The 26,857-nt window shown below is 37.5% G+C and overlaps 1 protein-coding gene and 1 long non-coding RNA gene across 7 annotated transcripts in view; both read right to left on the reverse strand.

The window, feature by feature from the left end:
• The window catches only part of ebf1a (EBF transcription factor 1a), a 143,734-nt gene extending 123,177 nt beyond the window's left edge, over window positions 1-20,557 (reverse strand). For 5 of the 6 annotated variants that reach the window (XM_017474873.3, XM_053682111.1, XM_017474869.3 and 2 more), the window contains exons 1-6: window positions 18,221-19,040; window positions 17,326-17,482; window positions 16,336-16,399; window positions 15,446-15,501; window positions 8,244-8,317; window positions 1,755-1,823 (exon numbers count right to left, since the gene is read on the reverse strand). In XM_017474873.3, the coding sequence (XP_017330362.1) occupies window positions 1,755-1,823; window positions 8,244-8,317; window positions 15,446-15,501; window positions 16,336-16,399; window positions 17,326-17,482; window positions 18,221-18,351 (551 nt within the window). In that variant the 5' untranslated portion in view covers window positions 18,352-19,040. Of the gene's footprint in view, window positions 1-1,754; window positions 1,824-8,243; window positions 8,318-15,445; window positions 15,502-16,335; window positions 16,400-17,325; window positions 17,483-18,220; window positions 19,041-20,507 lie in introns of those variants that run through there. The other variant, XM_017474868.3, reaches the window with a different exon arrangement.
• A 5,696-nt stretch (window positions 20,558-26,253) lies between these two features.
• On the reverse strand, window positions 26,254-26,498 carry LOC108268656 (uncharacterized). Its single transcript, XR_001813355.3, has 2 exons — window positions 26,424-26,498; window positions 26,254-26,320 (listed from the first exon to the last, which is right to left on the reverse strand). It is a non-coding gene; the product is annotated as an uncharacterized LOC108268656 (long non-coding RNA).
• Window positions 26,499-26,857: the final 359 nt, after the last annotated feature.

Below are 26,857 nucleotides of genomic sequence, written 5' to 3' on the forward strand. Positions count from 1 at the left end.
CTCATATCAATCACTCTCATACCATTGCAATGAATGGGAAAAAAAACCCTACTGAATACAGTGCAACAAATGAGTGAATAGAGGACAGTTAAGAAAAGTGGGCAGTGATGGGCAGAGAGGTGTGTGTGTGTGTGTGTGTGTGTGTGTGTGTGTTGTGTGAGTGCACGGTGGGTGGAGGTGAGGCCATGTGGCATAGTGAGGGTGCAGCTGTCTCTGTGAACTGTGAAGCGTTCTGGCCCAGTGGAGCAGAAATGATCTCGATACACACACACACACACACACACACACACACACACACACACACACACACACACACACACACACACACACACACACACACACACTCATCCAGCATCCAGGTAGTAGCCTTTCTCACAAACTATCCACATAGACAGAACCCAAGTGAAACTACGACAGCTGTGTTCATCTGATAGCACCATGGCTCATTAACACGCAAACACACGGACACAAATGACAAACTCTTGTGTAGACATCTGCCCTCGGCTTCAACTCTAAACTCTCCTCCACTACAGACTTTCCTTTACTCCACAAACTTAAAAAAAAAAAAAAAAAAAAAAAACCCTATAGGTATTTGTAAAAGAATTTTGTCTGTAATGGAATTCAAAAGTGAACATCATCCTCTTGTGTTGAGCAATTTCTGGGCAGATCAGAAATGCCACATTGTTTTAGAGCATTGGCATTTGTGTGCTGTGAAAAAGGTTTTTGCAATAACAGCAAATTGTCAATGTGGATCATTTCCTTCCACTATCACACAACCATATATATTTCCCCAAAATTATTCCTCATCCTGCCTGGTGTATATCTCACTCTGCCTTTTTTATATATAGATCAGTTTTCATCCACCATTTTTGTTGGTGATGTACAAAGCAGTGATTTAAAACTGGTTTCGAGTACTTTGGCTCATAAAATACATAGAGTGTATTTTTCAGAAATGTAAAAAAAAAAACAGGTATATAGTTGATCATCTATGGTAAGGGAATCTTACCAAGAGTGAAGCTGAGTGTCTTCTGACTGATGGAAGAGCTCAGTCTGGTTGATGACATTGTCTGTCTTCGATTTACACACAGGTTTCAAGGCCTTAATATAGGGCTGAGTGGGTTAAGAAGAATATGAATAGGAGATACACACCACTGAACCCAGTGGCCTACAGCACAAGCTTAACATGTTCCTGCTACTGGTTTCGTTTGTGTAGCATCTTTTCTGTAAACAAATGCTTCTTCCCCTCACACAAATCAAACAAGGCTGTTTTGGTCTTCACAAGTGATGCTGAGTGCTTTGAACTGCAGGCCTTGATTGGACGGATGTTTTCTGTAAAAAGCCATGGAGCTCTCACACTACACTACACTACTAATGATTGTGGGTGTGTAAGTGCTGGAGTGAGTGTCTCTCTTGCTCATAAACTGTAATAATGGTTCATTGAAATAAACATGACAGATAGTTCAGTGCTTTTCAATTCTTTTCTGAAGTGGAGATCCACCAAAGAGGTCATCAGCTCATCACCTCCATAGGCAGATGGAGCTTTTATCTTAGAGCATCCAAAACACACGCCCATATTCTCTCTCTCTCTCTCTCTCTCTCTCTCTCTCTCTCTCTCTCTCTCTCTCTCTCTCTCACTCTCTCTCTCTCTCTCTGGAACACACACACACACACACACACACACACACACACACACACACACACACACACACACACACACACACAGCACAGCCAAAGAGTGTTAATCCACCTCTTACCTGTCTATGATGACGGGATCAGAGGGCGTCTCGTTACGGTTGCCACAGCTCTTCTTGTCACAGCAGCGGCTACACAGAAACACACACAGCGAACAGCAGGATAAGTGGGAGTGTGTGGGAGTGGGAGAAAGAGAAAAGAAAGAGAGAGTTAACACAGATGCTCTTGTACATATGTTTGAGTTGACCTGAAGCAGTTAGAGGTAGCAATTACAGGGTAAAAATCCCCTTCAGCACAACTCTCTCTCTCTCTCTCTCTCTCTCTCTCCCTCTCTTTCCTCTCTCACACACACACACATAATTACTGCTAATAATGAATCTGTGATTGAAGTAGTAACAACCAAGAGTTAGCTATTAGAACTGGATGATGGGACTATCATCAAAAATCAAATATACTATCAAAAATCAAACATTGATACTGTACTAAATTACATTACAGTTCAGTAGGTCAGTCTTTTCTGAGATTTCACAGGTTCTGACTTAAGTGATTAAAAATTGTATTGTATGTTCTATTGACTTCATGCATCACTGCAACTGACTTTAGTATACACTCCTGGGCAAAATAAATGAGCCAAAATGGCAACATATTAAGCTTTTAATGGTCTCGAAAAAAATAAAAAAAATCATCAGTCAGAAAATTGGCAAGAATTAAACAAATTTTAAAAAATAAAATAAAAAAAGACCTCCTGTGCCACCGTTTGATCATTTACTTTTGCTGCAGTGTGGGGAAAAAGCTGGAAACAGGGAAATTCACTTATATAGACTAGTGTTCTTGTACACAAAGGTAAAATCATGATAATGATTCAAATGTTTGATGTAAAATTAACACTAACTAACACCTGTCTGGGTGTACAAAATTAAAATAAAGTAAAATAAATAAATACAATACAATACAATACAATAAAAAGCTGCACACAGGTTTACCCACAAGGCTTAAACATAAAAAGGAAAAGCTAACCTATACTATTTTATCTATCTGTTAAAATCTTGCTAATTTTCTGACCAATGATTTATTGTTAAGACCATTAAAAGCTTAATATTTTGCCATTTTCTGCTTGGCCAATATTTTTTTATTGTTTTGTTTTTTTTGCCCAGTAGTGTAAAGTAATGTAACAAAGAACATAATGGACAAGTACATCTTGCTTTTTAGATAAAAAAGTTGCAAATAAAAGACGGCACAAATAATAACTTATATTTTATTTTAAATAAAAGTCCATTTCAAATACACAGGTTGTTGGACAAGAAACACTTACAATAGCAAAAAAGTATTTAAAAGCATTACAGGGGCAGTGGTGGCTTAGCAGATAAGGCTCTGAGTTACTGATCAGAAAGTCAGGTGTTCAAGCCCCTGCACTACTAAGCTGCCACTGTTGGGCCCTTGAGCAAGGCCCTTAACCCTCTCTGCTCCAGGGGCGCTGTATCATGGCTGACCCTGCGCTATGACCCAGCCCCCTGACAGGCTGGGGTATGTGAAGAAAAGAATTTCACTGCCCTCTAATGTATATCTGACCGATAAAGACTCATTATATAAAATATGATGGTGCAGGCATTTAATTGCAGCAAGAAACTAACTGAGAATAAGTTTTGTGTTCACTGACTACATCCCCTTAAAGAAAACCATAATTGTGGGATCATAACAATTAGCCCTGATGGTTTCAGATAAGCCTCATAAGATAAAATAATTGTAATTGGCCTAGTGCCTGGATGCATTGTGTGTGGTATCAATCACACTAAACATTTTTTACCATTTAAACATTTTGTTCCATCAAATTGCAATGACTTCCACCTGCTTTTTAACATGATCTAATTTCAACATTATTTTACCATTATCTAAAACACGGTTTTGCTTGAAAATATGTTACAGAAGAAAAATGCATTATAATATTAGTTACTGCATCACTGAACTTTATTGGCATGTCTAAATATTGTTATTTATATAATGTGTTCTGAAAATGTACACAAAAATATTGTGATATGACATTTTCATATGGTATATGGTATTTTACACACACACACACACACACACACATACATACATATATATATATATATATATATATATATATATATATATATATAGTATTACACAGTAAAGACTAGACACACTTCATTTCAATTCTCAACAGGACTGAAAATGTTGGCTTTTTTTGCAAATTCAACAACAATGAGGAAGCTGATGAGAGTGAGATGAGAGATGAGAAAAGGAGAAGGAGGAGGAGAGATGAGGAAGGTCGGGGCTCTGTGTTCGCTGTAGGTGGGGGTTGTTCTGGTGCAGCAGGTGGAGCACTGGGCTCACGTTTCCCTGCACAGATGGCAGAGGGGGCTGGAGAGAAAGGAGTCATGTGATAGCAGCAGCTTTGTGATTGAGGGGCTACAGGCCTGATGAGTGCGATAACGCAGTCCCGGCTTGACCTCGACTCATTTCTCAGACCCCCTGAATCTCCCTCATTTACACACACTGGCAATCAGGGCCATCTCAAGTAGACATGCATTAGTGAGTCAGTGGAGAGGCTCAGGGACAGCAGAGAAGAGACACGGAGGCCACGAGGGTGTGCTCTAGTCATGATTCAGGATCAGTCAGGCTCTTTGGGCATTTATGAATATGAGTAGATGGCTCAAGTTTGACCAAGTGGCACTTTGTTTTGTTTTTCACTTTTTCTTAGTCTCATGTTCCCTTGCCTTCTCTTTTCCTCCTGCCACATCCTTCTCTCTTGCTTCCCCCTCCTCCCTTCTGAGTGTACTCATGTCTTTAGTGCTGTTCTTTCAGAAGTGGGTCACACTCAGGTCCCCGTGGATTGCCAGAGAAAAGCATGCTGGGAGAGGAGTGGAGGAGGGAGGAGAGAGGGGTACCAAATGATGTGACTTTCTATATCCCAATAATCCAATCATCAGCCAGCGCCCATGGGAGGGCATAATCAGCACCCCCTCCACCCCACATTCAGCCCCCCCACACACACACACAAAAATATGCTAATTAGTCCAGGCAATGCTGCAGCTTTGTTTGGGGCTTTTTTCTTCTCTGCTCCGTCCCAGTGGACCCTCCACACCATATCTTTAATCTTGAGTGTTTCCTCCTGCCACCGCATTTAAAGAAGTTAAATCCAAATTGCAGCACATAATTACCAGGATGTGGCCCTCGATGATGGCATTGGGACCGAACCATTTCAAGACATGCACTCAGATCTGTTACTTGCAACTATGGATCGCCTCTCTGATTGGGTAGCAGTCCAAACCAAAAAGCTGCAAAACGTGACCAAAATGCACCCTCATGAATCAGTCTGTTTGAGAAGCTGGAGCTCTGTCATAAAGACCGCACTGTTGCTTTTGAGCAATTGTTTCTTGTTTTGCCTGTCAGTGGTGTTGGATGGGGAAAGGCATCGAGCCTCTGTCCCGTGTGTACCATGCCATATGGCTAATGGCAAACCTGTGTGGCAATTAACAGCCCTGATTAATGAAGAACAGCCTAATCACAGACTGGTAATTGTGCCTCTATTGCAGTGCAGGCTCAGCAGAGGAGCTCAGTAACAGACGGAGAGAGAGAGAGAGAGAGAGAGAGAGAGAGAGAGAGGAAACAGAGGATTATACATTTTATGTCTTCTTTTTTGGCTTATTATAAGAGACTCAGATTGAGACCCAATAGAGACAAATGAGGAGGTCTTTGTGCTTGCTGGACCTTACAGGCTTGTACCTGTTCCAATAGGGTCACATAGCCCAGAAGGTAACTAATCAAGGAGAGCGCAGTGTGTGTTTGAATTAAGTGCATGGAAATATTAGTCTTTGTAAATATTACACTTAATTTAAGGAGTTTGGGGAAAAAAAAAACAAGAGTTAGCAGACAAAGAAAAAAAGTACACTATCACTTAATACTTTTAAACCATCAAATAAATTCTGGCTATAAAATTTCCACAGTGTAATTAAACTCATGCTTTTTATATGGTAGCAAGGTGTGGAGCTGCATAATCCACCTAAGATAATCATTTTGGAACACAATCCCTAGAGACGAATTTCACCCCAATTTTTGCAGAGCTGCTCTCCTCATACTGAAAAATTCTGTGAAATTTCACCCCCACTTATTACTATCTTACCCACAATGCTACGATCACAGAGCCTACATCAATACCTATTTAAACCCAGAAATGAAACAAACGTGTCATTTTCAAAGCACAACCCCTTACAGTCAATCAAAACCACAACGTAAAGTGACTCCAAAAAAGAATATCTAAATAATTGGACAAATTAAATTTCCTCCCATTAATTAACTACGATCTTTAAAATAGGACATGACTAAAGTAAAGAACCCATAGAATGACACACCTTAACAATATACAGACTAAGTGCTAAGAGATTGAAAGGGTGCCATATAAAACAGTAGAAAACTGTACTGAAGTGGACAACTTCACTTCAGGACAGATAGAAACCGAACAGAACTTTATTTGTCCTGTGCCAAATACAAAAGCTTCAGAAATGAGCTTTTACACTGAAACATTAAAAGTAGACATCCCATTGCACAATAATGACAGAAAATAAGTACATATTGCACATATGTTTAGGAGAAATACCAAATTGTCAGCAAAATATGTATATAGTCATCATACTATAATCAATTGTTTTTTTTGTTTCATTATCTCACCTTATATATATATATATATATATATATATATATATATATATATATATATATATATATATATATATATATATGTGTGTGTGTGTGTGTGTGTGTGTGTGTGTGTGTGTGTGTATATATATATATATATATATATATATATATATATATATATATATATATATATACTGTATATGTGCATATTTTCATTATTTTACTTTTATTACCTTTTGTTTCCTTTATCCTTCTTAATACTTTTATAACAGCTGTTTGTTCAGTTCATGCCAGTAAAGGTATTTAAGTTAGAAGTTGAGAGAGAGAGAACAAGAGAAAACATCAGCGAGAGTAAGAGGGAAAGTAGATAGAGGACTCCTGCTCCCTCACATACTTCACTGTCAAAACTCAAATAACCTGCATTCATTAACAGTGGAATAACATGAAGATTCTCATTGAGTAATGAGTTTTTCCTTGTCCTAATTAACCAAGCATGAGTAGGATATTTTTAGGAGAAAAACTGTGCAAATGCTCCCTACTGCAGCCAAAAATAATTGAGAGCCTTTCTCTACAACCCAGTTTTAAGTGCAACGAATTCATCTTTTGATTTTAATTAAAGGTGCACACCTTTCTCTGCCTTTCTCCCCTCCCAGAGCAGAATGTGGATGACCTGGATAGAGACGGAAATAGAGAGAGAGAGATATCCACAAACACGGCATATATAAACTTGCCTGTATTAAGGTGCATCCTCCCTTCATTTCTCATCCCTCCTCAACTCGTTCCCCATCCCAGATCAGGCACGCAAAATGTACTTTCTCAGGTGTATTTAAAACGGCGGTTTAAAATGGCATGCCATCACGGACATGTTGAAATCACAGCCTCTGAGATTAGAAGCTCTGTCTGGCATTTTAACAACTTCATAGATAGAGCTGTATTTGTTTTGAAGAAGGAAATTTTAAACTCTGTTTGGGTAGAGGGGCAATATCTTCCTGATAAGAAGGCTGCTGTGACCTTATCTGGGCCTGTTTCAGACAGTGATAAATGACTAGAATATGTCTGTATGACAGCATAGATGAAAGTAAAATATGCAGGCCAGTAATCTCTCTCAGGAAAGCAGATTCCGCTTTTAGGCCCAAATGGATAAATAAACTCAAAAATAAAATGCTGTAGAATTACTGAGCTTTTTGAATAAATAAATAAATAAATAAATAAATATATAAATAAATAGATAGATAGATAGATAAATAAAGAGAACCTGCAAAACCTCCAGCATTTTTAAATCAATCTCTGCCCTTCACATTTATAGTGTAAGCATAACTAACAAGCTTTCAATCCATGTTTTTTCTCTTATAGCTTTTGCGAAATCCATGCGCACTCAGACCCACTCGAATATATTTATTTTCGCTATAAATATTGTCCCATCTCTGAAAGGAAAAAAAAAATAATTGGATAGTACTTAATTTTCAAATACCTTTTTCTGTTTTGTATTTACAAAAAATGCTCCAAGAACTGCTCTTACATTTTCATTATAAGTGACGTTAGAGTAAACAGGGTTTTCTGTTCTTTTATTAGTAAAGGGAAATATGTTGACTAATGTTCATGGTACTCGCCAATTTGTTAGAAAAGCAGTGGACAGAAAAAGATTCAAGAGTAATGTTATGCTGGATTATTTCTGTGAATTAGCTAATGCTAAGAGGGAAACCCAGCCTCAGCATTAGAGATTAACATTAAGGGATCAATTCAGAGATTTGTGGCATGCCAAGTGTTCAAATCAGCAGAGCTCAATGTCCAGCTATGAACCAAGAGTGAGCACACAGGTTTAAGGTGTGTAATAGTGAATGTAAGAGAGAGAGAGAGAGAGAGAGAGAGGTGTGTGCATGATGGTGTCTTACCTGCACATGATCTCATGTGTCAACAGCACTCGGCACATCTCCGGATTCTTGTCTTGACCTTCATAAATAATAGGCTGTGGAGAGTGAAAGAAAACATTGTTCAGTCAATGCAGACAAGTCACTTTTCCCGCTTTCGTATGGATACAGTGCTTGTAAATATGTAGAAAGGTTATGACTAATGTCTGAAGTTAAGAGACTGAACAATGGGAACAATTGCACTTATATTGGCACAATTTCCCTGAAACAAAACATTACATGAAACATCACACTGAGCACAAAACCACATATCTCCACACTCTTTCTCTCTCACACACCCACACACTCTTCGATTAAGCTTAATGTGAAACTTATTCCATCTGGCAGAAAGCTTTCACCAAATGACCGCATGTGTCATGGGAATGAACTGGAGCATTCCAGCGTCCCTGACTTTGGACATGATGTTCTACATGCTATGTGCACCGAATTACAGAGGCCTCCCTTTATTATAACTAATCAATCCATCACAGTGGCACAGTGCATTGTGGGAAGGCCTGAGTTTTGGAACAGTGTAGAGGGAGGTCCATTTCTGGCCTTGCCAGGTTCTCAGTGGGCCAATTAATGCCCACTTTACCACGGCTGTGGAAAATTGCTTCAGCACGCAGCAGGCTGAAATGATGTCGACTCATGCTAAGCATCTGTCTTAAAATTTCATTTTGAGTATAAAACATTTTAAACTTTTAATGAATATGAATTTGTGTATATATCACAAACACTTTTTTTTAATCGGGGAAAAGGTGTGTTTAAGGAAAGGGTTAACTGGGAGGTGATTTACTTATTATATTTAGACTTCTAATGTAATTATGTGACATTTATATTTTAAGGTAGTAAAAATTATTGTGCTTATTGGTTATTGTGCTTGTTTTAATAGGTGTAGTTGTAGTATTTTATTTGCCTTTTCTGAAGGTGAAAACTGTTATACACTCTGCTGCAGTACAGCAGAAAAACACACATTTCTATAAAATCCTCTCTTCCCAGATTCTAAATTTTAGTTTTGGCATTAAAGACTCAAAATGCTTCCATAACTAATCTATCCATACATTAAAACAGACACCTAGGTAAAATAATTGTATTGATCAAAAGCTTATGATAAAGGGATGGCAGTTTAACAATTGGAATTACTTTTGTCATTTTTGCAAAGTGGTGATAGCATCCGCTCTCCTCCCTGTGTACAGTTGAATACATTGCTTAATAGTAAGAATTAATCGAGTTCATTTCCACAATAATGTATTTGAGATACAAACTACTAGCAATGTTATCATTATATCATGCCTTCCTGTTAAGACTAATCAAAATAAGGCTATGAAAGGCAACTTGCATACTTGAATAGAGGGCACCCAACAGAGGCATCTGGCCAAGATTTCAACCCAACAGAAAAAAATGAAACATTATTAGATAATATTGAAGTGTAAACATGGAAGATGTTTCAGCCCCAAAATGTTGGAACAGCACACCCTGCTTGCTTGTGTGTGTGTGTGTGTGTGTGTGTGTGTGTGTGTGTGTGTGTGTGTGTGTGTGTGTGTGTGTGTGTGTGTGTGTGTGAGTGTGAGAGAGAGAGAGAGAGAGAGAGAGAGAGAGAGAGAGAGAGAGAGACAGATTGTTGCTCGAATTTGTCTAATTTCACCTAGAATGAAATTGTTGAGTGAAAGAGTATGGATGTGTATCTGCTTGTGTATTTGTGTGTGTGTGTGTGTGTGTGTGTGTGTGTGTGTGTGTGTGTGTGTGTGTGTGTGTGTGTGTTTATGTGTGTGTGCGTGCATGTGCGTGTGTGTGCCTGTGTGTCTGTGTGTAGTGGTGAGCAGTTGGGCTGCCAGACTGCAGCATAGCAAGCCATCTGGCCAAGTCAACACTTCATCCAAAAAACCTCAGCTTTGTTTCCACCCTTCCATTTCCACACAACATGTCCTTCACAGCCATGAATCACTTACCATAGCCCAAACATATATACAAACACACACACACACACACACACACACACACACACACACACACACACACACACACACACACACACAATCAACAGCTGTTAATGATAAACGGTTCCTGTCACAGCTGCACAAGCCATTTTCAATTAGTCAAAAAATCATTTTCTTTGTATTTAGCATGTACTATGTATGTAGTATGTAGTCGTTACAGCTGGAGGACATTGCTGATCAGGAGCATGCATTTGTTTGGTTTCTGCATTGTGGAAATAAGGGTCAAGGTCCTCTAAAAGTGTGGTAGCATACATCACTGTCTGAGCCCGAAGCTCTGACCCTCAGGCTCTCCCAGAGACACAGAGGCTGTGAGAGAACATAGGCCATACAAATACAGACACGTCCTCTACCCTGCCACACATTCATTTAATACACTAGGTCTTCCATTTATCACACAAGATGCATCTAACAGACTTACAGACTAACATAACACTACCTAGTGCATAGTGATGGGAATAACACCAAAAATAGTTTGTCAATTTCTCCTCACATGTCTAGCTCAGGCCATGACTGTGTAACCTTCTGAAGGTGTACCTTCTCAAGTGATACATAATCTCTAACACTTTACTGAAAAGCTGAGTCTCTATAAGTCAACCCTGGGGAAAAAAAGCTAATGCTTAGCTGCATCAAGGTCAACTGTGTATTTATTTAATCCTTTATTGAAATGATTTTACCCCTTGTAAACTTTTCCCAAAAGACTAAAGGAACAGCAAACCAACCCCCTTCACACAGAATTTTGCAGTGAAGTAGCTTTAATTATCCAGTTCGTTGGAGACTCTTAAATGTGAATGTCTGAATAATTGCATTTTAGACATATTAAGTATTGTGGCTACAGATCAAGCTCAAGGGGGTTTCATGTCCTGTCTGACACCATCACAGAGTCCAAACAGGAGATTTGTGTAACTCTGTTGAACCATTTCTGGTATCTGAACCTAATGGCATCACACTTCAGATCACTAATGAAAGGAAACACGAGGTGGAGCCTGGTCCATGTGTGGAAAAGAGGAAAAATAAGTTTAGAGGAAACTCCGGTATAGTGAGAGCACTTTCTTCTCCATACACATTTTCACTTGGAGCTCTGGCTGGGCTCAGAAAACACGTACACACACACACACACACACACACACATCCATGAGCAACAGGGGAGTTAGGGTGTACAAGCTCCGGCCCAGAGCTGTGTGAACAAAGAGCTCCTTAAGGAAAGCCGGGAAAGCATGAAACATGCATGCTTGTAGCCAAGGCTTCTGTGAAGCTTTCATTAGGCCCTGACACAGCTTTTAATACATATTTCATTTTGTGCAAGCCTCGCTTCATGTCTCATTCACAGCCTGCCTCCGATGCCTTGAAGTGACAAATGTATCTGAGGCATGTAAACAATTCAGTAGAAATACATGAAAACACATTTTCCTCTTTGTTAGCGTCACTGGCAAACATGTCAGGTGCAGTGTGTGACTGCATGTGTGTGGGTGATTCGCCTTTGTTCTGTGGCTCAGCTGTTGTGAAGCAGAGAGAGACACAGAGAGAAAGAAAATGGGGAGACCCTTTTCCACCGTCTTTAGCAGATATGTCTCAGACTTAAGCATTGATCACAAATATGGCTTGTCATCCTGACACCCTACTCTGTTTCTCTCCTCTTTCCCACCAGCTCGCTGAGAGTGTGTTTGGGAGCAGGTATTTGATCTGGAACAGTATGTCAGACAGATCAGCTTTACATGGGTTTATCATACTTTGCTGTGCCCAAGTTGCCATACTATCATTATTTTCCTTCCGTCATGTCACTCTTCCACATGCAGTCCACACGCTCGCTCCATTGCCAGTGAGTGATTCTCAGGAGGCAGCTCTCACCCAGTGCTAATGAGAAGTGCATGTCGAACAACTCCATAAACCTGCTCTGTAAGAGCGGCGCGCTTCTGGGAAAAAGCCAGACTGCAAGAGCCCACTGGTTCTGTAGCCAGTCTGTACCGAGTTATGGGCTTTTAATGAGATGTTTTAAACACATCGCAACGCCTGAGTCTTACCACAATGAGGTTAGAGGAGAGCTCAGAGAAATGAGCTTAGAGACAGATTCAAGGTCTATCATAAGCCAAATTCCAGCTCTTTATGTGATGGAGGAGGAACAAATAACACATACATTAAAATAGTGACCAAACCAAAGTATGAGAATGAATAGATGAGTATGATCAGAATTATACAGAATACAGGTTGACCTAAAGGTTGCCTATAAACATTCAAGTTGTAATTTATTTTGTTGGCAACAATTTTACAAGTTTACAACATATTACTAACCTTTACCCTTATATCTTGGCAGTGAAAAGGGTGATTTTAGTGGTTGGTGGTAGGTAATAGTTGTTGTTTTTTTTCCTTTAATGTAAATTTACTTAATTACTCACTATTATGGGCTAAGGCCTTATCAATGTAAAAGAGCATGCTGTGATTCATATTTCCTTTGTATATAAATCTGTAAGTGAGACTCAGCTTATAGAAACAGATCCTGGGAAATGTAGCGAAAGTCTCCTTGTTTTGACAAAACCCAAGAGACTCGATACTCCACAAATCGGAGAGAGAACGGCTACTATATTATACCAACATGACTACTTGGATGTCAAATTACTCAATCTCTCTCTCTCTACCTCTCTCTCTCAGTACCCACCACATCATTAACAGGTATTGCGGTGGTCCACTGAAACAGCCTATAAATAACGTAGTGAAATATGTGCTCAAGTGGGACAGCAGAGGTGAGATAAATAGCTTTTTATTGAGGGGGCGCCCTGAAGTAAGCACTGGGCAAGTCTTCCAGCCTCTGTATTTACTCCTCCAGCATAATGCCTGCTTTTCACCTACATATAAATCTGCCTCACTTGCAAATAATATACACGCACAGCCAATCTAACCACGGACAAGCACAATATGGACAATGTCATCAGCTTTGCAGAACTTAAACAAAAGAACTAAAAACGTATAATTTAGTGCATATGAATCTGTATGTGTGTTGCATTTTTGCAACATGACAATCAGGCTGGAAAATATCCGTGGCTGGACTTTCTTTTTTCATTAATACGGATTTGAGTGGATTGTCGCGTGGACATTCCAAAGTGAACAGACTGATCAGATGTGCACACTAATCTACAGTCAGTCATGGAGGAATAGTCATATTTGTTAATATTAACAGATAAAATGTTTTATTTGACTGCAAGTGTGTGGTGATTTTGTCATTATATATATATATATATATATATATATATATATATATATATATATATATATATATATATATATATATATATATATATATATATATATATATATATATATATATATATATATATATATATATATATTAAATCAGATGTTTAGAGACAGACAAAATAGCACTTTGATGTTAGATTATGGAAACTTTTAAAACCCTTTTAACTTGTAGGTGATACTAATGAATCATGAACGTTATGATAAGGCACATCAACTAAAAAGTCAATTTTTTTTCAGGTAGCTTTAACACCTATAACACTTGGTTACTATTCAGTTATTCACCATAATTGATATTATTTAGTAACAACTATAATTGATACATATACCTACAGTAAAACTAATAGGAACTGTATGTAGTTACATAGAGTTAGGAATGCAAGTTTGGATGCACTGGCAGATCCTGGGAGTTTGAATGGTTAAATAATGTACATATGTAATGATTTACTTTGTAATAAAAATAATTTAAAAAATTTTTTTTAAAGTCTGGGTAAGAAAATATGTCACAAAGCTAAGTTCAAAATGAAGGGGCAATGAACTGCAGGACAGTTGGTCATTGTCAGCTGTGACACACACACACACACACACACACACACACACACACACACACACATACACACACAGCGCTCACATATTGACTGCACATGATGTGCTAAATGTTCAGACTGTTGCTCTTTGGGTGGACTAAACAGCACCTGCTAATTACCTGATAGCTTCACACACTTCAACTACACCAATACCACCAACACACACACAAGGTGACAGAAATGCCTGCTTTATCTCCAGAAGCCACAACTTACTGCAGCCTGCAGCTGGAGCATTGTTCAAGATTAAGCTGTGTCATGTAACCAGTATTCTATAACTTTTCTTTACTATTATATGAATAGAATTGTGTGTGTGTGTGTGTGTGTGTGTGTGTGTGTGTGTGTGTGTGTGTGTGTGTGTGTATATATATATATATATATATCAGTGTTATAGCAAATAGAAGATTGACGATTTATAAGCTTAAAGGTATTTAAAGGTAAATTTATATTATATTCATACCAGGTTCAATAAATTACAGTTGTCATAAATTAGTTCTGCAATTTAAAGTCATTCTTTTTTAAATGTGAAGTTAAAAGCAGACATCACCAAAAAAAATCAATTATTTTTCAAAGGTAATTCACACTTATTCATTTGAATCTGTAATAGATTTTATTAGCTGGAAACTAATAAAAAAAAAGGCAGGTAATGTATTGCCGAGAATCTTGCAGAGATCCCATGGAAAAATAACTGAGTAACATGTTTGCCTAAATACACTGTAGTAACATCTTACAAGACATTTAGCTGTCAACGCTTTAGGACTTCACTATTCTTGCTGTTCTGATTTCCAGCAGGACACACACTTTCACACACAGAGATCCTTATCTTAGGGGATAGGGCGTTATTTGTGCAATTCAAAGACTGTCTGCTCTTAGTCAATAGCATTCTATAGTAAATATATGGTGACTAAGAAAACATACAAAAAGACATCCAATTCCTGAGTACATGCAAGCAGATACAAAAGAGAGCAAGTAGGAGCATCCTGGACACAGACTGTAAGGTAAAGATTCAGCAGGACATTACAATAAGGGAATGTGTCAGAGATGTTTGCCCTAGTGTGAACACACACCCTTAAAATATCAGTCATTTTAAATGCTTTCCCAGAGAAAGGATGTCATATTTAGTCATGATTAGATCGACATTCACCTAAGGCACACTATACAACACAACCCCTAAACTCACTTCAGTGCAAACACAGACACACAGGCACACACACGCACATGCACACACACACACACACACACACACACACACACACACACACACACACACACACACACACACACACACACACACACACACACACTCATCTTTCAATCCTTGCATCAATTTTAACAGTTACTCTGAAATAATGTAATGCTTTACCTGTTTTGTCATGGAGTCAATCAATCGTACATAGAAGTCTTGTTCTGTCCTTATACCTGTGTACAAAAGAAAGAGGTCTACTGAGCAAAATCAAACACAAACACAAGCCAGATTTTTATGCACTACTAATAATAGATACAATTATAGGTACAATTATAGATAAGATTAAAACCCTCTACAGAGCCTGGACTATTTTTTGAGATACCCAAATTACTATTATATCAGTAGATTATGTCAATTTAAACATTTCTGCCTAGTTGAATGGATTTGTTCTTAAATTGTGTTTTATTTTTTTTATTTTTTTAAAGTAGGCCTGAAACTTACAACAAAGTGCTTACAACAAACAAAACATAAATGAAGGAAAAAGAAAATGGTGACTTTACATGTACAGTATTATATAAAGTGTAAGCAGACCATATAAAAGCTATAAAAATGCATTTATATAAACCACAGTCATTAAGTTTTTAATTCAGTGCGAGTCATGCCATTTATGTGAACATTTAATAAACTGCAAATATATAGGATCCTGATGCTGCTTCTGAAGCCTAAATATAAGATTGCATGCGTTTAATGTGGTGATGTTAAGTAATCTATCATTTATAATGGCCAGAGATACTGATCTAGTACTTAATTTGATTATTATAGTTCAACAAATAGGCTACATACAGGTTAAGGTTGGGGAACTAATAATAATAATAATAATAATAATAATAATAATAATAATAATAATTACACTAAAGCCACATTTTGAAAATTTTACTATAACCTTCTTTCTACAATTTAACAAATTATTATTATTATTATTATTATTATTATTATTAATAATAATAATAATAATAATAATAATAATAATAATAATAATAATATACATGTTATATATTTATGCTTACCGTTACTGTAGAGAAGCTGCAGTTTGTAATGAATCCCATTGTTGGTCTTTTCACCAGTCGGTTCCTACACAAATAGATGGATATATTAGCAAAAGCAGCCGATTTCCTCATTCCTGCAACCGGACACAGGACTGTTCCCATGTGAATAAATGTAGTTTCAAGTCAAAAACACATGAGCTGATCTAAATCAGCTTTAACTGTCAGCCAAGAAAATATATGAATTTGACTAAATCAACATTACAGCGTGGTGTTAATTATGCGGTGCCAGTTACTTAACTGCATTACTCAGTTACTCAATTAGAACAAACCGGCACACAGATACTGGAGAATGTATTAAATAAGAAGCAGGCACCAGCAGTTTATTTCATTTTCGTTTTAAATAATGCCAATACATAATCATATTACAGCATAATTAAATAAACAAGAAACACAATTCAACGCATAACCTGTTGTATTTATTATTGTTTTCTGATAAAGTATTTTTAAATAAAATAAAATAAGATAAAAACACTGCACTATGACCCCCTAATTCACCGAAACTCGGTTAAATCTGCAAAGATCTATTAAGGTGTTTTGAAAGCAGCTTTTGTTTTTTAAAAAATCTGATTTTGGATACTAAATCAATGATGACAAACAGAGTCAGGTCGCATATTAGCGAATAAACCTTCAGAATAAATAATTTAATAGAAGGCGACATAATAGTGCTAACCGGAGAAAAGGCGCTTTTACAGCCATGTAATATAGCCCAGTATAATTCATCCATGTTTCTCATTTACGAATTGTGACTCTCTCTGTTCTTGCCCTTTTAACTCTTTTAAGACGAAAATGTTTGGGTAGTATTCTGGCGCAAAATATACATCGTTTATACCTTTATGTTGTACATGTGGGAAGATAAATAAGGGGAGAATTTTAAATAGGCTAATTGATTCTTTTGAAAACTCGCAAAAGCGCCAGGCCATATATTTTGTGTGGGGTGAAAATAGCACTTGCCTTTTCTTTTTCGACAAATCCAACGAAAGAAGTGCGCTCAATCTCCACGGGCTGCCCCTGTCTGTCATACAGAGCCAGCACAAAGTGGAAGAAGTTGGATTTGCGAAGATTTGAGGGAGGCTGCTTCTCAAAGTGAGCTCTGGCCAGACCTACACCACTACACGGGTAAAGAGAAAGAATGAAAGAAAGAGAGGAATAAGGGCATACACAGCCTGGAACACATGGCTCTGTATAATGTACACTGTGTTCAATTTTGCAATCAATAAATAAATAAATTCATGAAATTCTTTTAATGCGTTTTGTTTGGATAAAGTTTATCTTCTGTATCCAGCTGTCCACAAGCTTTACAAAATGTCCAATAGATACTTACTTAAACATTTACTTTGACTACTCGAAAGTTGCCATTTTTGATGAATAATTATCTTCTGGTTGAAGCTACACCGTTATAATCAGCTATGTTTATACGTTTTGAATTTAGCATCATATTAAATAAATTAGAGGTTAAATGCTCGTGGTTCAAGAGAAGAATGTACAGGAGCATTTAAATGTAAACTTTTCCTATATTTTAAAGGCTTGGAAAAAAGCATTTCGGATAGTCGCTGAAATATCAACATAAATACGGAGTAAATAGTTGTGCAACTTAATGTTCCCGGGAAAATGCTTGCATTGTAATCTACATATTGCCTAATATGAAGCTGAAACGTTGACCCATTTTTATGTTTACAGCTCGAAATGAGCGCATGGTTTGGCGCGATCTTCCTTTAGCCCTAATTCTCTACTACAGGAGCAAGTGTGAAGCTGTCAAACAAGGCACCCTCGTGTGGTCCTGCGAAGCTGAGGTAGGAGACGGGGTAAGCCTCGCTCATTGCCTGGTCCCTCGCGCTCCCTGTCTTACCTTTGCGCGGCAGTGGTGGCGTCCAGTAGGCCGGCTCCCTGCATCCACGAGCGCACCGCGTTCATGCCTCCGATCGGCTCCTCCTTCATGGTACTCCCGCTCCTCTGGATGCTCTCCTGAATCCCAAACATGAACGCGGACTTTTTCTTTCCCCTATCGATCTTACAGTCCTCTGTTCTTTCTCTGTTGATCCGTAGAAAATAAGATACAAATAAAAACAGAAAAAGCCAACTAGAGATCTACGGGCGCGCAGGTGTCTCTGCGCTCGGCTCGATCGCTTCCTCTGTGCAAATAGAAAATGAATAGAGATAAAACGAAAAGGAGCGAGCTGTCAACATCCAAAACACGTGGACTAGTAGCTCCCTGCAGCCCGGGGAGTGCAAAAAAAAAAGTTCAATGTCACTTCAAGAAACAATACGATCACAATAAGAGCCTTTGCGGAAATGTTATTATCCAAAGTCGAATTCTTCTTCTACTTCTTCTTCTTTTTAATTTATTTTTCGTGTTCTTTTTCTCAGCCTCGACGATGCTTCATTTTAGGCTCAAATAAAATGAATGAGCCAGGTGAAATGAAGAAGAAGAAGAGGTGGACCCTCGTGGCGGTGGATCCTTAGGTCGCTCCCCCTGGTTCCAAAAAGTGATGTGTGTGTGTGTGTGTGTGTGTGTGAGAGAGAGAGAGAGAGCTCTTTCCCTAAGGAACCCGACTTGACTGTGCTCTGGGAACTCAAAGGGAAAAGGGAGTGACTGTGTACTCTCAGCCCCCCGCCCCACGCCTTACTGAACACAGACGAGCCCACACTACCATCAGCTCTCCGTCCAACCGCCGAGTCTCAAGTCTATCCGCATCGCACAGCGCACTCTTCTCACACACACACACACACACACACACACACACACACACACACAGACACACAAAGAAGTTAGTTCATCAGTTGCACCATGGGCTAAAAAGCAGGGAAGGAAGAAAGTACACACGAAAGCGCAACTGAGATCATTGCACACGCGAGGCTTTACTACTCAACCTGTGTCAAGCTGAATAAACTCTTACAGTATTCATTTGTATTCATGTGGACTAGTAGTATCCACTGTCTGTTTTCAAAACCACAAACCTGTCTGTTAAACTTTGTTAAATTCTCTGTTAAAATTAAACTCATTTAATGCTTTTTTTTTTTTGGTATGTTTTGCCATGTTAACAAATGCACGACTGCTGAAATTGTAAAATAATAACACACCTGCAACACGGTTAGATCACAGGCAAGAAATACCTACATTCAGAGCGCCTCAAAATCTGCATTAAAATCACAACATTCAATGAACATTTGCAGCGTTAAATGACCTCACAGCGCCTGGTTTTACTTGTATGAAAGCTGTAAGCGTTGAACACTTGATTTAGCCGTAGTAGGTACCGGGAAAAGTGCTAAATATGAAAAATGTATTAACCCAGCATACACCCCTACCCGCCAAGCAGACTCCCATTTAACATCACACCATATCGCCAAAATGGAGGATATCTCAGTGTCACTAGAAATACAAATGTTGTTTGATGTATTTCTCTGTATAATACATGGCAGAGAGTGCACCCTGGATGCTTGTGTATTGCGTTTCCCTCTGTAATCAGATCAACAGGTTGTGTTCAGTTTCACTTTATGCAGCAACAATATCTCTTGTGTAGATGCTGCTGGTGCATTAATGTCGTAAAGCCAATATGAATGTGCCAATCTACTAATCAACAGAACAAATATCCTTATTGTAATACACTGAGGCCGTTCAAATCAAGGCTAACTAATGACTATCTTTCTCTATCAAGAACTAGCCTATAATAAATAATCTGGGCTATAGACACCTAGCAGGATAATGGTTAATTAATTTATAGTTAGCAAGTTTAATATTCCTGCTAATTCTTAGCTAATAGAAGCAGGCCATAAATTGTGTTTGGTAGCTTCATAAATCTGTAATTGAACTATTTCACATCACACCAAATGTGCAAATGAATTGAACTGAAACAGGCCCTTTGTGAAATAAATGTGTGTTTTCACTTTAATGACAGTTGCTTGTTTACGCAGTTTACTACAAACTGGAATAAGCCGATCATGACATGAGCTCACTCTAATGATCCATCATGCAGGGACGGCGAGTCTTGCGTTAATTCTGTGAATTATGTCAATTCTGAATTATGCGATTACAGACGAGTTGTGAAATTTAGAGTTTTCATAAATTTCATAAAGCTAAAAAAAAGTCTGGGGCACGTGCAAGCCGGCTTGGGCTATAGGAATACGACGCCACTTACCGGATGTGATTTCTCCAGCAGGCAAAATCACACAAATAAAGAAAATGTGATGACAGCGAAGATAACGAGCCCTGATTACTACCAGTGCGGTTTCATTAAAATAATGTGCACGTTGTATTTCATTAAAAAAAAAAAACTTAACAGCGATAAAAACAGACAAAATTTTGTGTGTAAATATTTGCTAGAAAATAAATGCACGTGAAGGAGAATAACATCACTCATACATCAAGTAGAACTGCTTGTGTTTTTTTAAATATTTGTTTTTTTGCAATTTCTTTAGACGCAATTCACAACTCTTTGTTGTTGGATTAAAAATAAGCATGTACGAGTGGAAATGCAAACATTTCAAAACTAAAACCTTTTTGTTCTCAGCTGCCGAAAATCAGCTGATGAGATTTGAATATAGGCCTCTGCATTCTGTAAGAGACATCATTTGAACTGTTCAAGATGCAAGTATACATTTTCACTTATACACATTATATATATATATATATATATATATATATATATATATATATATATATATATATATATATATATATATATATATGTGTGTTTTGCTCTTAGTATTTGGTTTTAGTTTTTGTGTTGTTGATTGTTTCAGTGTGATCAACTAACAATTCATATTCCTCGTCAGCTAATCTTTCGAAGCAATAAACTTCATTGTGATTTTATAAACCAACAGCCTATAAAGCTTTGGCAGTTTATGTCTCTGCTTAGGCACGGGGTGTATATATATATATATATATATATATATATATATATATATATATATATATATATATATATATATATATATATATATATATATATGAGCCCCCACCCCACCCCCTGTTCCGTGAACGAGAGAGAGGGGCAGAGAGAGACAGAGATACACCCCAAGCTGGTCTTTTTTATCATTCTGGTCTTTTCTTAATTATTTATGTATTTATTATTTATTATTATTTAACTGGTTACACATGAAGCACGGATATTAATAGGTTGCTTGATCCTTTAGGCTCACTTTATTCGAACAAGGGTTTGTAGTCAGTCCACACGCAACGGTAAATTCTAATCGAGAAAATATAATATTGTATATATAAATATAGTCTCGATTAAACTCATGCACAAAACATTTATCAGCGAATGACAATAAGCTAGCTCTTTTTAAGCGTTCGGAAAGTTAAACTTTACATTGAAAAGCTTCTACACGATCATCATCCAGTGGCATTTTATTGTTAGTTAAAAATCTGTGTCCCTGAGAAAGGTATGTCGACATGAATGGTCTGATTTAATTAATTGAATGTTTGTTTGTTTAAATAACATTTCGTTGCATCTATTTACTGATCAATTTGACAATTTTCCACCTCCTCTTAAAACTCAACTTGTTTATTGTTTTAAAATACCTCTTGTTGAGAATATTTAACTGTCAAGAAACACTGCGATAGATTAAAAAGACCGCATACGAACAAATTGAAGAAGCAAAAATACCGCTCAGTGATAATTATAGCGCACACACTGCCATCTTGTGATAACTGTTGGAAGCACAGCATGAATCCGTTTAATACGGCCTTTGAAGATGTGTTTGTTGCATTGAATGTCTCGGTGGAAATCCCTAAAATCATCATGCTCAAATAAAACGATCTAACCAACCATTCTATTTAATATGTAATAATCAATTTTAAAAAATACTCCTGTATAAAGATGGGCTGATCAGCAGTCTGTGAGGCTGATACTGATTAAACAATTGTTAATTAAACAACTGCTGGAACTAACATTACGCATACTTGACCAAGATCTACATGCCCTAAATATAAAGAGATATACGGTGAATTCAGGTAAATTGGGACAGTTTAAGGTAGCAGCATTTATTTTCTAGCCTGATAAGTGTAAGTCAAAGCTTGTGTTACTGCGCCCTTGCAGTGGAACTGCTTGATAGAAATAAACGGAAAAAAATGACATATGGTTTGGCTAGTTTTTTCCATGAGATTATAAATTCGTCATGACTAATAGATTTCGCATATTTATTGTACACTCATCGGCCACTTTATTTCGAACACGTGTACCCCTGCTCATTCATGCCATTATCCAACCAGCCAATTATGTGTCAATGCAATTCATAAAACCATGCAGGTGACATTCACATCAAACACTCATTCAAAAAAAGAATAGGGGGAAATGTAATCTTAGTAACCTTGAGTGTGGCATGGCTGTTGGTTCCAGAAAGGCTGATTTGAGTTTTTCTGATCTCCTGAGATTTTCACTCACATAACAATCTCAAACCAGAATGGTGCAAGAAAAAAAATTATCCACTGAGTCCTGCAGGAAGTAACTGTTGGTGAGAGAGGAGGAGGAGAATGGCCAGACTGGTTCAAGTTGACTGGAAGGATGCAGTAACTCAATTAACCATTCTTTACAACCACCATGAGCAGAAAAAAAACATCTAAAATTGCAGTCATTCCTGACAAAAAGGTAATCCACACCTATTAAGAATATAATAAAAGAATGTGTTTAATTGAAATTAAGTCAAATAATGAGTCTTTTTTGATCACATATACATTACAACACAGTGAAATTCTTTTCTTTGCATACTCCAGCATATCAGGAAGCTGGGGTCAGAAATGATACAACACCCCTGGAGCAGAGAGGGTTAAGGGCCTTGCTCAAGGACCCAACAGTGGCAGCTTGGCAGTGCTGGGTCTTGAACCACCAATCTTCTGATCCGTAACCAAGAGGCGCCACCACAGTCATAGTCATACTAGTATCATAGTAGTATAAACAGAATTTCAGCAAAACTGAAAAATCAATATTGATTAAACATATTTTAATTTCCAACTAAAATTTCAAGTTCCAAAAACACTTGGCCTAGAGGATAACGACTTTCTTTCTGAAGAAAGGTGAGTGTATTATGTGAAATAGCTAGTAGCATGTTTGTTGTACAGGATTCAATGTTTGTGGCTTCGCCAGTTCCATTAATTAGAAAGAAATCCTAAATAGTTATTAGCTACAGTTGAGGCCAAAAGTTTACATACATTTTTTTCATATCTACACACATTTCATGTTAGCATACATTTTCTGTGTTAAGTCAAGTGCTAACCACTTTTTTTCTATTATATTCAGAGGCCAGAAAATGGCATTTCTACCTGTTTTGGGTGTGCTACTCATATAAAAGTAGATGCTAAGGGCTTTAAGAATTTCCAGAATATAAGAATACCATCTTCATTATTCGTCAGGTAATATTTCAACACAACTTCACAAACTCAGGCTGCAAAAATTCAGGTCTTAAAATCCGGGTCTCACAGGAAGAGCAGTGGATTGCTGATACTACTGTAATTATGGGCCAGCCCCTAGTTGTGGGATTCTGCAAAACAAGCCACAAGAGAAGATGAACTTGGACTGGCATAAAGTTGGCTTGACGTTGGACCTTCGGTATTCGCAGATATGCGCAAATTAAGGGACCGTCTCTAAACTTACATATGACATTGGTATAGAGGTTTCTAAATTCAGTAGGATTTGATGGGAATATCTTGGTCATAAAACCAACTGTAAAGTGTTCATCTAGATGTCAGATATAATGCATACCTTTTAGATTTTTTAAATTTAATTAAATAAACTGTCGAATCATATCTAAACATTGTGATGTTTTATACCGTATGGACATATACCATAGTTTAAAGCTCAATAGCATTTCAAGAGAATGACATACAGTCACAAAACCAACTGGAAAGTGTTCCTGTAGGTGTCAGGTATGATGCACAACTTTTAGATTTTTGATAAAATAACGGTGTGCATTATAGCTGACACCTAGATGAACACTTTACAGTTGGTTTTATGACCAAGTCATTCAAATGCTATTGAAGTTAGAAACATGTATACCAGGGCACACGGTGGCTTAGTGGTTAGCACGTTTGCCTCATGTTCGCCTCCAGGGGCGGGGGTTCGATTCCCACTGGGGCCCTGTGTTTGTGCAGAGTTTGCATGTTCTCCCTGTGCTGTGGGGGTTTCCTCCCTCAGTCCAAAGACATGCATGGTAGGTAGGCTGATTGGCATGTCCAATGTGATTGTGCCCTGTGTTGGAGTGGTACCCTGTCCAAGGTGTACCCCGTCTAGTGCCCGATCCTCCCTGGGATAGGCTCCCTGTGAGCCTAAAGTGAATGATAAGTGGTATAAAAGATGGATGGATGGAACATGTATACCAATATATAACTTTAGAGAAGGTACCATAATTTGCGCATATCTGCGAATACCGAACATCAAGCCAGTCCGCTAGGCTCATTTTCTCTTGTGGCTTGTCAGCACAATCCCATCAATTGGGGCCCAGAGTAACATGTTAAAATAGTGCCTGCAATCCATTGCTCTTCCTGTGAGACCCGGATGTGATCTTAAATTTTAAGACCCGAATTTTAAGACCTGAAATTTTTCAGCCTGAATTTGTGAGGTTGAAAAATAATGTGTTGAAATATTATCTGACGAATAATGAAGATGGTATTTTAACAACTGAATATTTTGGAACCGTATTTTAGGAAGGTGTGTATTGTGTGCATTGAATTTTGAATGCTGGAATTTAGTTTTCAATTAAAATATGCAAACCCAATGAAATTTTCCAATTTGTGTCAAATTGCTGGCCAGAAAAATTTACATATTGTTATTGTGATATGTTTTTATTCAATTTATGTAATTCAACATGCCATTTTGCCTTGAAGACATTTGGCACTATTATACTTCCATACAGCAGTGGTGGTTTCATGTATAAAGGCCATATTGTTTGGCCAGAATCCAGGCCTCAGTTACATCTATTGTTTTATTCTTCATTTCAATGTGAATTTGTTTATGCATAAAGGAAATAGTTCTTGTTTATATGCAGTTTTTGACATCAAATGACCAGTTTTCTCTGGTATGTAAAACTTATACTTAAGCCATTCACATGGTACACTGCTGTTCAAATCAAATGATCAGACATTTTCAATCAGTATAAACAAATGAATAATTTTATCGCTACAAGTCCGTTATAAGGATAGTCAGGACACTTGCGTTTGTAGAGTATGGCGACTGTGTTTAGCTGCTGATTAGCAGGGTAATGGGGAAGGGGGAGGAGTGTGAGCTTCCTGCTGAGCAAACAATTCACATCTCACCCCAATAACATTGGCACAGTGATAAAACGGACAGCACAAATAAAGCTTTGTTGATAAAACACCAGATACAACTGACAATAAAATTATAACATTTAAACCTAGTAGGAGATTATATATATATATATATATATATATAAAAAATAGAAATACTTATGAAAATCTGCAAATTCTTAAAGCCCTGAGCATCTACTTTTATATGAGCAGCACACCCAAAACAGGTAGAAATGCCATTTTCTGGCCTCTGAATATAATAGAAAAAAAAATTATCTAATCATTAAGTTGTTCCTAGAAACTAGAGACTGGACGAAATTGATTTTATTATTACCGATATTTGCATGTTTATGTGCTGGATAACCGATGTGCAGAACTGATATTTATTTATTGTTTTACTTCTATTTTTGACACAATAACAACACCACAGAGCTGAACAAAGTTTTATTTATAACAATTGTCAGTTTAAATTCCTCCTTGCATACAAAACAAAAGTCTTATTTATACTCAAATAAATAGAGGAGTCTGAAGAGTGCAAAAAATAAAGTGCACTGTTAAAGTGTCTGGAAAAGATTCTTAGAATACTTCTGCTTCACAGGGGGAGCATCACAATGGAACATCAGTTAAAACACCTTGAGGCAACATCCATTTGATAGTTTTATTTCAGCAATGCCAGTACATAATCATTGCATAGTTGCATCAGACTGGTTTCTAAACAAATACATAAGGGATATGGATAAAGAAAGATAAATCAACAATAAATTGAATAACAAACCATACAATATATCAAACAATCCCAATTAAGATAACTTACAGTTGTACACAGCCACAACACCAAATGATAATTCCTATGCAGCAAACCAAGAACAGAGAGTAAACTGAGTCTACTAAAACAGCCCTTCTCCAAGGCCACTAATTGGAGTCACAACCAGCTACAGCTGTGAACAGTGGGCAGGGCTTCAATGACGTCTAGCGTGTCATAGGGATTTTCAACAGTGTCTATTTTTTTTTTTTTTTTTTTAATAAATGCTTCAATGAGGTAAACAAATTGGTAAAACAAATAAAGCACATAAGAATAATTCTAACAAATTTAAAAAACATAAAGCAATCTAAACCACATGGGGGAAAAAAATACCCCCAAATGACGTCTCATTCCCTTCTCAGGGAACAGTGTTACATGCGTAACCCAGATGTTCCCTTTAAAAGAGAACTCAATGTTGCATGAACTCCACGCTTGGCCTTCATGAC

This window comes from Ictalurus punctatus, chromosome 8, assembly GCF_001660625.3.
Source record: "Ictalurus punctatus breed USDA103 chromosome 8, Coco_2.0, whole genome shotgun sequence".
In the NCBI taxonomy this organism is placed as follows: domain Eukaryota; kingdom Metazoa; phylum Chordata; class Actinopteri; order Siluriformes; family Ictaluridae; genus Ictalurus; species Ictalurus punctatus.